Below are 16,096 nucleotides of genomic sequence, written 5' to 3'. Positions count from 1 at the left end.
AAAAAAACAAAAAAAAAAAAACAAAAAAAAACAAAAAAAAACCAAAACCCACACAAACAAACAAACAAACAAAATGGCCCTTTTATCTGGCCTCTGACTAACCAATAAAATAATTATTTGTTTGCTTAGCTAATATAACAGCTATTTTCTATGGTTGTGGTAAAATACCATAACCAAAAGCAATTTATGGTAGAAGAGTTTGTTTTGGCTTACAGTTCCAAAGAGGTAAGAATCTATTTTGAAGGAGAAGTATTGCAGTAAGAGGTGGGCCATTGTAGCAGGAAAAAGAAGCAGAGAGCTCACATGCTCAATCAAAACAGAAAGCAGAATGACATACTTCCTCCAGGAAGGCCCTGCCATTTAACTCTCCCTAAATAGTGCCACCAATTGGAGACCAAGTCTTCAAATATAGGAGCCAACTGGAGACATTTCTCACTCAAACTACTACAGTAGAGCTAGGCATCTCCCATGTAACCACGAGTTAGCATTAATGTTCTGAATGTCAAATCTTTCGTAGGATGTGAAGAAATGATAATACTGTAGAAAGTTTCTTCATGATTTATTCACATTTAACATGACCATTTTGCTAGCTAAGCTCATTTCAGTGCTTCTGTGGCTTCTGGTAGCTGGGTCAGATTGAAAATATCAGCCAAGGTGATTCCAATGTCCCTCTTAGTAAGGGTATTTAATATATTCTTATACATTTGTCAGTGTGTGTTCGTAGTCGGTGAACTGGTTCCCAGGGTATCTCAGTGTTAATTGCTAATGCTGAGGTGTGACATTGGTAATAACAGAGGTCTGGCCATGAGTTTAAAATGTTCAAACAAGTCTAATAAGACAGCCTTTTCCATTAGCCTATACCTAACTCATTAGAACACCTGTGGTCACATAGATTTTTACATCTTAGAACCAGTTACAGGCCCCTTTAGCAAGCTGTAAATGGAAAATGGAAATGTTACATGCCTTCCAATGTGATATAGAAAACACAGGTAATATAAGATGTGTGCATATTTGGCATGGTACTGCTTTGAAATATTTTTTAAAAGGAGGCAAGTTACTGGGTGGTTTGGAGTCAGACTGTGCTCAGGATAAATCGCAGACGGGTCTGAGAGCAATTTCATCCTAACTCCTGCCATGAATGCAGATGCCTGCAGCAAGCAACGGCAGTGTGCACTGAAGTTTCCTGCAAACCCCACATCTGTGTTAAAGCTTCTGCAGACGGATGAGCAATTAGGATGTCTAGTTGTGGAGAGTTGGAAGGCTGTATCAGAGCCAACATTATCTTGGGTCATCACTAGCATCCTTAATTGCTACTTACCACCCATCTCCGTATCTGGCCTCACTTCCATCTCTTTGACTATCAGCTGAAATCTTTGGCATCCTTGACTCGGCTATAACTAGCTTCCAACAATCCAAAGCTAAGGATATTTATTAACAGATACCATCTGAAACCCATCACAGGGACTTCCCTGCTGTACTGTAACCTGCCTGCTTGATGTCCCCACCAATGTCCCCACCTTGCTTTATGGCTGTGTTTTGTTAAGTGACGATAAGAATTTGTATAACTGTTTCCACAGTAGACTACTTCCCCATTCAGGGCATCCTGAGTTCATGGGGGCACTGTCACATTGTTTGCTCAGAATAAAGTATCTCTTGTTCCCTCTGGCAGAAGAGCTTCGGTTTGCCTTGACACGGCACCGCCAAAAGACATCAGATGCAGCTATGACTAGGAGCATATCGATTAAGACTCGGTGGAATCCTTTCTCCCTGACTAAAACCCGACTAGCGTGTTCCCACCACACTAGCTACTACGTGTTTCTGAACACTTTGCCCTCCAGTACCCTCTGCTACATCCTAAATATTCCTAGGATCCCCAGGCACCTCTATTCCTGAGGAGAGAACCCTTTGTGATTCAACGGCAGTGGGTGGTGAAACGTTGTTAAAAATGTCATGGTGTGTGTTCATTCAAGCCAATGAATGAACGCTTTTGCAGAATGGGGAGTTTCCTGGGAGAACTCAGCCAAGCCGCCTGTAGTGCAGCTTCCCTGTAACAGTCCTGCCCCTTGGGCCATTATCCCCAGCAGCAGGAAAGTCAGTTGATCTCTTGGACTTCATAACCCAAGCATCGGTGAAATCTGAATTCCTCTAATGCTACATTAGAATCTGAAAGGCATGAGATGCAAAAATCTTTGCTCTGATGGTAAAATGTTAGTTGAGGGCTAGGGAGAAGGCTCAGAGGGCAAAAGTGTCCTTGCTGGGCAAGTGTGAGAACTTCAGGTCAAAATTCCAGGACCCACATAAAAAGCTATGGGTGGTCATGCACACCCTGGAGGGTCTCACTGGCATCCAGCCTGACTCCAAACTGAGAGACGGACCCTGTTCCAGGGAAGAAGGCTGAGGGCAATAGAGCAGGACACACAATGTTGTCTTCTGGCCCCTACACCTAGGCACCAGAATGCACACCTTCACACACATACACACACACACTTCCATACACCATACACACTCACTCTCACTCACAGGGAAATACATACATATATATATGTGTGTGTGTATGTGTGTGTGTGTGTGTATATTAGTTAAGAGGGGTCTCTACTGTGTGTCTGGTGTGATGCCAACTGTAATAGTTATTTTCCTCATGGCTGTGACGAAACCCCTGACCAAAGCAACTGAAGGAAGGGAGGGTTTGTCTTGGCTCACAGTTTGAGGAGATACGGTCCATTGTAGTGAGACAGTCATGGCAGCAAGTAGCTGAAAACAAAGGGTCCCACTGCTTCTGCAGTCAGGAAGTGGAGAACAGGCAGAAAGCAGAGCCAGTCTAAAAACCCACCAGCTCCGCCTCCTGTGCTCACTTCCTCTAGCACAGATCCACGCACCAGGTCCATGACCTTCTAAAATAGCATGTTCAGACAAAGACTCCAAGCACACGAGCCTCTGGGGGCCATTTCATCCAAGTCACAGCGCTGATGGTACAGAAGACGTCTAAATCTACGGTTCTAGCCAGTCATTTGCTTGCATTACAGGGCTCCATTTTCCAGGCGCCGCCTTGGCAGTGCATCCGATTAGCTTCTGAGAGAGTGGTTTCATGGGAAATATGATTTAGACTTTACTTCGACAACCCTGAAGATCAATCTCTCTCAACAATGCTCTCCAAAGTCGTGCTCGTAATCTGCCATTATGCTGTAGGATTTGGGAAGAAGGTAAATGTCCTGTCAGCCACAATCTCTCTTTATTGTTTTTAAGAAGGGATGGTTCCCATTACCAGAAGCAGATAAGGGACACTAACACCCATTTGTCATTCAAAACCGACAGCTCACTTCCGCAGAGCGAATCACACTCATCCTGTAGTGAGCTTGGTTTGTTGTTGTTGTTTTAATGGGGTCATAGAGCCACAATGCAAGGGCAGGGAAAATTCAAATGGGGTAGGGTTGGGAGACAATTTCCCAGCAGTAACTTTGGCTTTCTAATACGTCCTTTTGCCTTAAATAGATTCTCACCTCAAATGATAATTGCTGTGTACATCACCATTCTGGAGGTTTTTAGCTCCACTCTCAGGCAGACATCCCTTACCCAGGCTTTCGGACAAATAACTCATCTCACAAGATATAGACAGGTCTGCATGTGATAAGAAATACGTCATTTCATCAAATGGCAACTGAGACTTAGTAGTTAAAAGTGTATACTGCTCTGTGTAGGATCAGAGTTCGGTTCCCAGCTCCCATTACCAGAGGGCTCACGACTGCCTGTAACTCCAGCTCCCAGGAATCCAACATCCTTGCCTAATCTCTGTGCAAACATGTGATATATACATACACAAATAAAAAATAAAATAAATATGTAAGAACTAGAATAAATAAGTGGCGGCCCTTGGCTGCAGACCGGCAGCAGCCGCCCATCCAGGCCTTGTTCTTCTCCCTGATGTCTACGTTGGAAATGCTAAGGTTATCATTCACCATTCAGTTTCCAAACAAACAGATGGGAGGCACACCCCCCCCTTGGGTAACCCTAGACTCTTCAATATCAAATGTCACACAATGTCTTCACCCAAACCGTTGGTCCTGAAGTTTTCCTCATCCCTACACAGTATCACCATCCATTTCTGAGATCAAGCCATATGAAAAATGTGTGGACTGGATGGTTAGATATTGACTGCTTTACCTGAATCAACCAAAACCTGGCAGAAAGCCTTTTTACTTCCCTGGCCCCCCCATTTCATCTCCAATAGGGGCTGGAAATCCATTTGTCAAATCGCAAATGGATTTATCCTCATTAAACACAAATGTTTGTCCTTGCTAAAATGCAAACAGGGCCATCCAGTTTCCATGCTGGACTGTGAAATGGCTTCCCGCTACCTTTAAACAGAGAGTAGACATCTGGTGGGGCTTTCAGAGCTTATATTTCCAGCCCTTGCAGATACCACAGGCCCTATCTCCCTCTATGTTCTAGTCCATGGACCTTTATTTTGGGATACAAGCCTCTTCCAAGATCTGGTCCTCTGCACACACTAGTCTCTTGCCTGGACCTTTCTCCTTCTCTCTCTCTCTCTCTCTCTCTCTCTCTCTCTCTCTCTCTCTCTCTCTCTCTCGACTCCCAAACCTTTGTCATCCAGTAACGTCGCTTCATTTGTGTCTAGCCACAAATGGTCTCTAAGATCTCTTCCAGGACACAGTGGGATTGTACATGACATATATCCATGGCACTTTTTCTCTGCTTTAGTTCTCAGTTAATGGTGAAGCCACAGACACAAAGTCCCTTGTCTAAGGCATGCCTTAGTAGCTCTCAGACCCAAAATCTTGAGGGAAGAGCCTTCAAGAGCCTTCTAGATCCTCCATCTGTACAGCAGGCTGAGAACATCAACACCAGAACTGAGGGGGGCACTTTCATTGCCCGCAGTAAGGGTCTCTACCACACCTCGGCTGATTTTACGATTTTCATGGGGGAGTCTTTCCCAAGCTGCATCTTAGTAACAGGGTTCCTACCGGAAGGAAGAGCCTCTGGGCGGCACAGGGTTTGAATAATTTCTTCCATTCCTGGGGGTTTCCAACGGAAAATGTGATGGGGTAGATTCTGTGCTCAAACTTCTTTGTATATGAGTCGGGCCACTGGCGCAACTGCAAAACATGGAGACACAGAAGGGTTAGGGTTAGACACTGAGATGTACAGAGCACACCTGAGAATGGCGGGCACAGTGGAAATTATCCAGGCAACTCACACAGCGAGATTAGCTTCATCCCTGCTCCTACAGGTCACCAACTGAAGAGACATTTTCCTATAACACTGCTGCAGTGAGAACAAACCATGCCTGCTGAAGGCAGGGGAGTTGGGAGTCTGGTCCACAAACACTGCCCAAGGGAATGGATGACATGCCAAGAGTTCAGAACGCTTCAGAAGCTGGTTAACAGAAAAAGAGGACAACGGCTTTCGTCACAATGGAGTTGTGGCAACAAAATCTGGAGAGACTCTAAATGTCAGTTCATAAAGAGCTGGGAAAACGAAAGTTATGATAGATATTCCATATATGGAATATGCAGAATAAAGAACTGTGTGTTTCTGTGTGATGCATACAAAAGCTATTATATGGTCCAGTGCAGGGTGCATGCCTGTAATCCCAGAATTAAAGAGGCTGAGGTAAGAGGAACACAAATTTGAGGCTAGCCTGGGCTATGTGAGATCCTGTCTCAAAAAATTCTAATATGACTCCATCAAATAGCAAAAATATACACATCTTTATTTCAAGGTTTACTTTTATATGAATGAGGGTTTTGCATGCAGGTATGTTTGTGCACTGTATGCGCACTGTGTGGTGTGCCTATTGCCTGCAGAGACCAGAAGTGTTGGATCCCTGGAACTAGAGTAACCATTGTGAGCCACTGATATGGGTGCTGGGAACTGAACCTGAATCCTCTGCAAAAGAAGAAAGCATATTCAACTACTGGGCCATCTCTCCAGCCCCTAAGCACATGTCTTTTACATGTGGAGAAAAAAAAATCTAGACAGATAGCATCCTCTTATTAAAAGTGGACACCTTTACAGGTGGTGCTTATGGGTCTCATTTTCTGTTGATATTTCTGTATTCCTCAGAACTTTTGTAGTGGATATGTTTTTTCTTTGTATATGTTAATTTTTAAAAAATTTATTCAATTTTAATCCCAGTACTTGGGAGGCAGAGTCAGGTGGATCTCTGTGAGTTCGAGGCCAGCCTAGTCTACAAGAGCTAGCTCCAGGACAGAGAAACCCTGTCTCAAAAAACCAAAAAAAAAAAAAAAATTATTCATTTAATGTGTGTCTTAGTGTTCTATTGCTGTGAAGAGACACCTCTTACAAAGGAAAACTTTTAATTGGGGCTGGCATACAGTTTCAGAGATTTAGTCCATTATCTTCAAACAGTGCACAGGCAGACATGCTGGAGAAGGAGCTGAGAGTCCCGTATCTTGATCTGCAGGCAGTAGAAGCAACTGTCACACTGGGCATAGCATTAGGACAGATGAAACCTCACAGCCCAGCTCTACAGTGACACACGTCCTTCAACAAGGCCACACCCACTCCAACAAAGCCACACTTCCCATGGGGGCCATTTTCTTTCAAACCACCATAATGTGTATGCAAGTTTTTCCTGCACCATCATGTATGTATGTACGTCACATGCACAGCTGGTATCTGCAGAAGACAGAAGAGGGCATCGTTCCCCTGTGTTATGATTTAGATAAAACAGCACAGTTCCCCAAGGGGCTCAGTGTGCCACGAGGGGCAGCAAGGTCCCAACACCCGAGGCCTCTGTGGGTCCCAGGTGGGTAGGAGGAGGCGGGTGAGAGACACTGGGGGGTTTAGTGGCAGGGCAGCCGGTACCACGAGGAGCCGTGGTGGGTGAGAGACAGAGATGGATAGGCATGCCATACAGAGTGAGTTTGGATATAGTTTATTCAGTAAAAGGGAAGGAAAGGGAATGGGGAGAGAGGGAGAGAGAGGGGGGGAGAGGAAAAGAGGCCTCAGTCACCTCTTCTGAAGAGAGATGGGGCAGCAAGAGCACAGGTTGGAAGATGAAGGAAGATCAGCTTGTTGCTTATTTAGGCAGAAGGGGAGTGGGCGGGGCTTGTCTCTTAAAGGGACAGGACAGACCATTACATTCCCATCTCTTTTTTTATAATAAAAAGGTAGGAGGTTAGGCACAACAGGTTAAAGGAATTGGAATGGCAGATTCTCAAGACTGTTTTATTATTTTCTGAGTGTTGTTTTGCAGGGGGCGATCTGAGAAAGCTGGGTGATGGTCACATCCTGGGGTAGCTGGTCTCTTTGCTCCCATCTGGTGTTTGTGTTATGGAAATGTCCAGTGTCTCTTAGACCTGTTTAAGGTATTGGCAAACATAGGACAAAGTTAAGTTTAGGGAAATTTTTTTTTTAGGACCAGGGAATTGAGACGAGTGTATCAGACCTGTTTAAAGTGGATCCTTCAATTTGGCTCCCTGGAACTCACAATAATTTTTTGGGGGTTGTGAAAACGTAAGTTTTAAACAGCAGCATATTTATATCAGAATGACTGTGACAGATATTTTTGCATAATGAACAGTATCTTTAAGACTATTAAAGGAAGCATGAGTATAGTGAGGAGGCAAGCATGCCTGGCTCCTGCATGGTTAGCTTTTTTTAAAATTAATTAATTAATTAATTTATTAAAGACTTCTGCCTCCTCCCCGCCACCGCCTCCCATTCCCCTCCCCCTCCTCCAATCAAGTCCCCCACCCTCATCAGCCCAAAGAGCAATCAGGGTTCCCTGCCCTGTGGGAAGTCCAAGGACCACCCACCTCCATCCAGGTCTAGTAAGGTGAGCATCCAAACTGCCTAGGCTCCCACAAAGCCAGTACGTGCAGTAGGATCAAAAACCCATTGCCATTGTTCTTGAGTTCTCAGTAGTCCTCATTGTCCGCTATGTTCAGCAAGTCCGGTTTTATCCCATGCTTTTTCAGACCCAGGCCAGCTGGCCTTGGTGAGTTCCCCATAGAACACCCCCATTGTCTCAGTGTGTGGGTGCACCCCTCGCGGTCCTGAGTTCCTTGCTTGTGCTCTCTCTCTTTCTGCTCCTGATTTGGACCTTGGGATTTCAGTCCAGTGCTCCAATGTGGGTCTCTGTCTCTGTCTCCTTTTATCACCTGATGAAGGTTAATATCCAGGAGGATGACTATATGTTTTTCTTTGGGTTCACCTTCTTATTTAGCTTCTCTAGGATTACGAATTATAGGCTCAATGTCCTTTATTTATAGCTAGAAACCAATTATGAGTGAGTACATCCCATGTTCCTCTTTTTGGGTCTGGCTTACCTCACTCAGGATAGTGTTTTCTATTTCCGTCCATTTGCATGCAAAATTCAAGAAGTCCTTGTTTTTTACTGCTGAGTAGTACTCTAATATGTATATATTCCATACTTTCTTCATCCATTCTTCCACTGAAGGGCATCTAGGTTGTTTCCAGGTCCTGGCTATTACAAACAATGCTGCTATGAACATAGTTGAGCATATACTTTTGTTGTATGATAGGGCATCTCTTGGGTATATTCCCAAGAGTGGTATTGCTGGGTCCAGGGGTAGGTTGATCCCGAATTTCCTGAGAAACCGCCACACTGATTTCCAAAGTAGTTGTATAAGTTTGCATTCCCACCAGCAATGGATGAGTGTACCCCTTTCTCCACAACCTCTCCAGCAAAGGCTATCATTTGGTGTTTCTGATTTTAGCCATTCTGACAGGTATAAGATGATATCTTAAAGTTGTCTTGATTTGCATTTCCCTGATCACTAAGGAAGTTGAGCATGACCTTAAGTGTCTTTTGGCCATTTGAACTTCTTCTGTTGAGAATTCTCTGTTCAGCTCAGTGCCCCATTTTATAATTGGGTTGATTAGCCTTTTACAGTCTAGTTCCTTGAGTTCTTTATATATTTTGGAGATCAGACCTTTGTCAGTTGTGGGATTGGTGAAGATCTTCTCCCAGTCAGTGGGTTGCCTTTTTGTCTTAGTGACAGTGTCCTTTGCTTTGCAGAAGCTTCTCAGTTTCAGGAGGTCCCATTTATTCAATGTTATCCTTAATGTCTGTGCTGCTGGGGTTATACGTAGGAAGTGGTCTCCTGTGCCCATGTGTTGTAGAGTACTTCCCACTTTCTCTTCTATCAGGTTCAGTGTGTTCGGACTGATAGTGAGGTCTTTAATCCATTTGGACTTGAGTTTTGTGCATGGTGATAGATATGGGTCTATTTTCATTCTTCTACAGATTGACATCCAGCTGCATGGTTAGCTTTACACCCGAAATAACAACACACAAATTGTATTCTTTTAAACACTGCCTGGCCCATTATCTCTATCCTCTTACTGGCTAACTCACATCTTGATTAACCCATTTCTAATAACCTGTGTAGCACCACGAAGTGGTAGCTTACCAGGAAAATTCAGCATGTCTGAGCTGGTGGCTGGCTCCATGGTGTCTGACTCACCTCTCTTCTTCCCAGCATTCTGTTCGGTCTACTCCGCCTATCTAAATTCTGCCCTATCAGGCCAAGCAGTTTTCTTTATTAATTAACCAATGAAAGCAACAGATAGAAAGAAGTCACTCCCACATCAAATGAGAGAAAATTTTGTTAACTTGTAGCTTATTGAAATTTTTTTTTGGTGAGGTCGTCCTTTAAAAAGACAAAACCTCTCAGCTGTCAAACTGCATCAGAGATCTTTGAGAAGAATAAAATTTTACTTGAGTAATTGATTAAAAAACGACAGAGAACTTACTTATTTGGCACCTAGAGCTACTCTTCAGGATCCTCCACAGTTGCTGAGAGTCGTATTTGCCTTTTGCTGTTTAGTGCAGGTACTGCTAGACTCCAGAAGATCCTGTGGGCTAAGAAATCTGTAGGAAAACAAGCCTATCTTGACCTGAGCAGTGAGGCTGTCGATTCCAGCAATTCTGTTCATTGTCTGGAGATAGTTAATTTAGTTGAAAGGCAGTTTTGCCCTGTGGTCAGCACTTGGCAGTTGAAATGAATTGCGAATGGATGTTGTTTTATGACCATCTGTCTTCTGACTTCTTTGGAGAAAGTAGAGTGCCGCTGCTAGAAACCAACCTGTCTCTTTTTGTTATAAAAAGTCTTTTAATAATTAAGCATTTAAATGCCATATTCCTAGATTTCTGAGCAGCTGAGGGCTGTTTATGGAGTATAGATGAGCTATAACAACAGTATAGAATCTGATTGGAGAGCTGGGTCCAAGCTTGACTGTACTGGCTCTTAACAGGTAAGATTTACACTTGTAAAAAGACAGAAAGAAGAAAAAACTGTTTGTAATAGAAGCTTAATCGTAGAACTGAAAATAGTAGAGAACAGTTAAATATATTTTAAAGTAAGGTTGGATTATATATGCAGTATTGTATATTGTAAGCAACTTAAAAGCACATACCATCCTACTGCACCTATTGGTTTCGTGGGAGCCTAGGCAGTTTGGATGCTCACCTTACTAGACCTGGATGGAGGTGGGTGGTCCTTGGACTTCCCACAGGGCAGAGAACCCTGATTGCTCTTTGGGCTGACGAGGGAGGGGGACCTGTTTGGGGGTGGGGGAGGGAAAGGGGAGGTAGCAGTGGGGAAGAGACAAATCTTTAATAAATAAATAAAAATGGAAAAAAAGTACATACCAATTTAAAACATGAGAGTTATTGGTTTATTAGTCTGGAATGTTATATAATTGGCAGACGATTATAACAGTTAACAGTAGACACACACACACACACACACACACACACACACACACACATACACAGTAAACAGGAATTGGGCGAAGTGGATGTTCTTGGTGGGCCCTACCAAAGGCATAACACTGTGCAAAACACATATGTAACAGAGTAAGCAAGAGGAATTTAGGCACAAAAATGCCAGGGGACCAGGCAGGGTATAACTCAGTAAAGATGGCAGGACTCGGTCACCTGACCTGGCGATCAATTAAGATGGCAGTAAGGTCACCTGACCTCAGTAAAAATGGTGGTGGTCACATGTTGTATGGAGAAGCCACGTTTTTTGAGCCACAGGAGTTTTAAATATAATAACAAGAGAGACCTAGATGTGTGACCCACCCTGTCATGCAGTAAGCCATGGCTGGAAGCAAAGGCTGGAATACCAGGCCTATTGTAGCAGTGGCAGGGATAGAATAGAAGGAGTGGGAGCGAGAGGAAAAGAGCATTCTCAGACGGGTGGGGAAGGGGCTGCCCAGTGAAAGGAAAAGCAGAGCTGGTGGGACACCGGCAGAGCATTGACAAGCGGGTGGCTGATAGTTTGAGGGTTTCCATAGCTGAAAATGTGACAGCGACACCACAAGGTCTGTAGAAGAATGTCTTCTCCCTACAGACAGGGTGTTAATTAAGCTGACTGGCCCTGTCCAGAATACTCAGAAGCCAGATAGGACAGAGGCCTCTCTGAGCAGTCTCTCAAGTGGGGACCACTTATGAGTTGTCCAGAAGAAAAGAAAAAAAAAGTGAAAGAAAAATCTGAGGGACCCCAGGTCCCAAAGTGTAGCCAGCACCCAGCTTTCTCAGGTTCCCCCCAGATGACACCCACAAATAAACAGAAAGCAGACTTGAGAATCTGCCATTCTAATTCCTTTAACTTGTTGTCCCTAACCTCCTGCCTTTTTATAAGAGATGGGAATGTAATGGTCTGTCCTATCACTTTAAGAGACAAGCCCCACCCACTCCCCCCTCCCTTTCAGCCAAAATAAGCAGGTCTTCCTTCAGCTTCCAACCTGCACTCTCCCTGTCCCATCTCTCTTCAGAAGAGGTAACTGAGGCCTCTTTTCTTCTCCTCCCCTCCTTTCTCTCTCTGTTTCTCTCCCTCCCTCCCTCTTTCCTTTTCTCCCCCTTCCCTTTCCTTTTACTGAATAAACTATATCCAAACTCACTCTGCATGGCTATCCATCTCTGTCTCTCACCTGCTCCCTCCCACCTTCCTGGAATCCACAGAGGTGGGACCCTCTTGGCCCACTGCACCCCTAGGGGAACTATGCTGTTTTATCTAAATCATACAAATGACTGTGAGCGCCATATGCATGAGAACAGGATTCAACTCTCTCTCTCTCTCTCTCTCTCTCTCTCTCTCTCTCTCTCTCTCTCTCTCTCTCTCTNTTCAACTCTTAACTACTGAGCCATCACCTCTCCAGTCTCTGCATCTGTTGATTTAAAGACAAGTTTCTAATGGTCCTTATTTTTTATAATACTTGTAGGTTTAGGAAAAAAGGGAGCAGAAGTAAACAATTACCATCCTGCCTCTCATCATCCCACACAATTTGTTAGCTCACATTGCTTATGTTTGCTGCAACTGACGGGCAAATATTCGTTATTATTATTTATTATTTTGTTTGTGTAGCCCTTGTTGTCCTGGAATTCACTCTGTAGACCAGGCTGGCCTCAAACTCAGAGATCCACTTGCCTTTGCTTCCCAAGTGCTGGGATTAAAGGCATGCACCACCACTGCCCAGCTATTGATTATTATTAAAAAAAAAAAAAAAAAACTTTCTTTTGAGACAGGGTCTCACTATGTAGTTCAAGTTGTCCTGGAACTAGCTATGTAAACCAGGTTGGCTTTGAACTCACAAGAGATCCACTTGCTGAGTGCAGGGATTAAAGGTGGGCACTACCACGCCTGGCTATATTTTTAACTGATGGGCCAATGTTAATTTTTAAATTTAAAGAAACAGTTATCTTATTTTCTGTATATGATTGCTTTGCTTGAATATATACATATATATGTACGTGTATATACACACACACATACACACACACACATGGATACCACATGTGGGCATGGTACCATGGTGGTCAGAAGAGGGTGTCAAATCCTCTGGAACTGGAATTCTGGATGTCTGTAAGCCACTACGTGGATTCTGGGAACTGAACCCACAAGAGGAAGAGATGCTCCTACCCCCTGAGGCATCTCTCCAGCCCGGTGATTGGCATTATTAACTGAAGTCTGTGCTGTCTATTAGAGTTCTCTCTGTGCCACAGTTCTATGGTTTGAATACATGCATAAAGCCAGGTTCCCGCAATCACAATGTCATACAGAGTAGTTTTACCACCCAAAAAATCCTTTGATCTACCCATGCACCATTCTTTTCTAAGCAATCACTGATCTTTTTGTTATCGCTTAGATTCCTGTTTGCTAGAAAATCCTGTCACTGGACTCACACAAGCCCATCTCTACATGCTGGCTTCTTTCACTTAGCAATATGTACTTAAGATTCTACACGCAAGGGGTTGGAAAAATGGCTCAGTGCTTAAGAACATTGTCAGCTCTTCCAGAGGTCCCGAGTTCAAGTCCCAGCGACCACATGGTAGCTCACAGCCATCTATAATGGGATCTGATATCTTCGGCTGGTATATAGGCTCTATGTGTAAATAGAGCACCATATATATAAAATAAAAAAATCTTTTAAAAAGGTCCTACATGCCTTTTTGTGTCTTGGCAACTCATTTATCCTTGTAAGACTTTAAAATGCTTTATTTGGTATTGGTGAATAATTTCATATGAACAGTCACTGGCAGCTTATGGGTATGTCTGAATAACAGAATACAATGCATATCATAGAGCCAGAGTCAGCAAACGATGACCTCAAAAGATCAATACCCAGCCCACTACACCCAGGACAGCAACTTGACATTTTAAGGTAGTCAAAGACATCATGTGAGGTAGGAGGTTCTTCTGTCTATGTATTGCTTTCATTGGTTGAATAAAGAAACTGCCTTGGCCTTTTGATTGGGCAGCCCTTAAGTGGGCAGAGTAGACAGAACAGAATGCTGGGAAGAAGGGCAGTGTGGCAGACGCCATGAAGCTCCTGCCTGAGACTGACGCTGGTTAGAATCTTTCCCGGTAAGCCATGACCTCGAGGTGTTACACAGATTGGTAGAAATGGGTTAGATCAGGATATGAGAATTGGCCAAGAAGAGGCTAGATATAATGGGCCAGGCAGTAATTTAATTAATACAATTTCTGTGTGGTTATTTCGGGGGTTAAGCTAGCCGGGTGGCCAAGAAGAAGCAGCAGCCCGCTCCTCCTCCTCCTCCTACAATCATGGGGACTGGACATGACTCAGTGGTGAAGAGTGCACATACACTGCTCTGGCAGAGGACCTGAATTCAGTTCTCAGCACCCCACCGAGTGGTTCGCCACCATGTGTTACTCCAGCTCTAGGGGGAACCTAATGAATCTGGCCTCCACAGGCAGCTTTAGTCACGTGTACATACTCACATACATACATACATACATATACACACTTAATTAAAAATAAATCTTTTAAAAAAATCAAAAGACTCATGCTTTGTGATAGATAAAAGTTACATGAAACTTGAATTTGTATCCCTCAATAGAACGGAACCCAGCCACACACACACCCCTACACACGCGTGCACATTGATTGTTATGGCCACTTAATGACAGGGGCGAATATAACTGTGATCCACAACATCAGCAAAGCAACAGTTATTATAGCTGGTGTCTTACAGGAAAACTTTAAAAAGCTACCCACTGCTTTAGGCGAAATTAATTATCTACGCACTGTTAGTAAAAGAAAGAACACGGTGTATGATTTAATTTCTGATATTCATATGAAAAGGTATTATTCTAGTTTGTTTTCTGTTTCTGTGATAAAGCACCATGCCCCAAAGCGTTTTGGGAAGGAAAGAAAGTTTATTTCAGTTTAAAGCTTACAGTCCATTGCAAGGGGAAGTCAGGGCAGGAACTTTGGTGGGGAACCTGGAGACAGGAACTGGTGCAGAGGCCATGGAGGAATCCTACTTAATGGCTTGCTCCTCTGTAGAATATTCCTTTACACTGTGTGACTATATGCTACTGTGGCTGGTTTAATAAAAAAGCTAAATGGTCAGTGGCTAGGCAGGATTTTCGGGGCAGAGAAAAAGAAGGGTGGAGTAGGGAGTGGGGGAGGAAGCAGCATGGACCGTACATACGTGAGGTAAACGAGCCTTGAGGCAGCACATCGACGAATAGAAATGGGCTAATTGAAGTTACAAGAGTTACCTAAAAACAAGCCTAAGCTATTGGCTTTCATATTAATAAGAAGTCTACAAGTGGTTATTTGGGAAAGGTTGGCAGTACACAGAAACTCTGCCTACACTCCTCATGGCTAGCTTAGCCTGCTTTCGTATCCAGGACAATCCAGGACCTGCTCAGGAGTGGCATCACTTCCAGGGGACTGGGCCCTCCATTACAAATTAGTGGTAATGAAAATTCCCCACAGAGTTGCCTACAGGCCAGTCTGACATTTCCTCTTTCCAGATGATTCTAGCTCTTGTCAAACTGACAAATAAACTAACCAGCACAGACATACAATAGAAAAATATGTCAAAATTGTTCTCCTGAGCACTACTGTGGTGGCGAGGCCCTTTTCGTTTGTGGTTCACAAATCTATTGGTTATTTGTTTAAAATGTACACACATCTTTTCTGTTTGTTTTTTGTTTTCGACACAGGGTTTCTCTATGTAACACTACTGGATGTTTTTGGAACTCACTCTGTAGACCTGGCTGGCCTCAAACTCACTGAGATTCTTTCTGGGATCACTTTACTCTATCTTGAAGAACATCCTATAAAGTCTCCTTTAATGAAGACCTTTTGCAGTTAATTCTTTCATTCTCTGTGTGTAGTTTAACCAGGGGAGAATACCCAAGCTGATGTATTCTCTGCATTTTGAAGCTATTATCCCATTGTGTGTTAGCTAGTATTTCTGTTGAGAAGTTAACTGCTATAACTATTGCTTCTAATAGGATAGTTAATTGGGAGGCTGTGGTGGCTTGAATGAGAATGTCCCCCAAAGACTCAGATGTTTAAATGCTTGGGCCCCAATTACTGGCATTGTTTGGGTAGGATTAGGAGGTGCAGCCTTGCTGGAGGAGGTGTGTGACTAGGTGTAGGCTTTGAGATTTTAAAGCCACATTCTGTTCCGTTTTTGCTTGGGGTTTAAGACATAAGTCCTCAGCATTCGGCTCCGGCCTTTGCTGCCATGCTTTCTTGCCACGATGGACTCTTACCTCTGGAACCGGAAGCCCAAACAAACCTTTCCTTCTAATAAGCT

The 16,096-nt window shown here is 43.7% G+C and overlaps 1 protein-coding gene across 1 annotated transcript in view; it reads right to left on the bottom strand.

The window, feature by feature from the left end:
• The window catches only part of Gxylt2 (glucoside xylosyltransferase 2), a 94,282-nt gene that overhangs the window by 40,215 nt on the left and 37,971 nt on the right, over positions 1 to 16,096 (bottom strand). Inside the window, exon 3 of the mRNA XM_050149342.1 lies at positions 4,980 to 5,111. Coding sequence (XP_050005299.1) covers positions 4,980 to 5,111 — 132 coding nt within the window. The remainder of the gene's footprint in view (positions 1 to 4,979; positions 5,112 to 16,096) is intronic.

The sequence above is a fragment of the Alexandromys fortis genome, unplaced genomic scaffold (genome assembly GCF_014885135.2).
Source record: "Alexandromys fortis isolate MF-2015 unplaced genomic scaffold, M_Fortis_MF-2015_v1.1 scaffold_48, whole genome shotgun sequence".
NCBI classification, from domain to species: Eukaryota; Metazoa; Chordata; class Mammalia; order Rodentia; family Cricetidae; genus Alexandromys; species Alexandromys fortis.
This window is presented reverse-complemented; position numbering and strand designations above follow the sequence as displayed.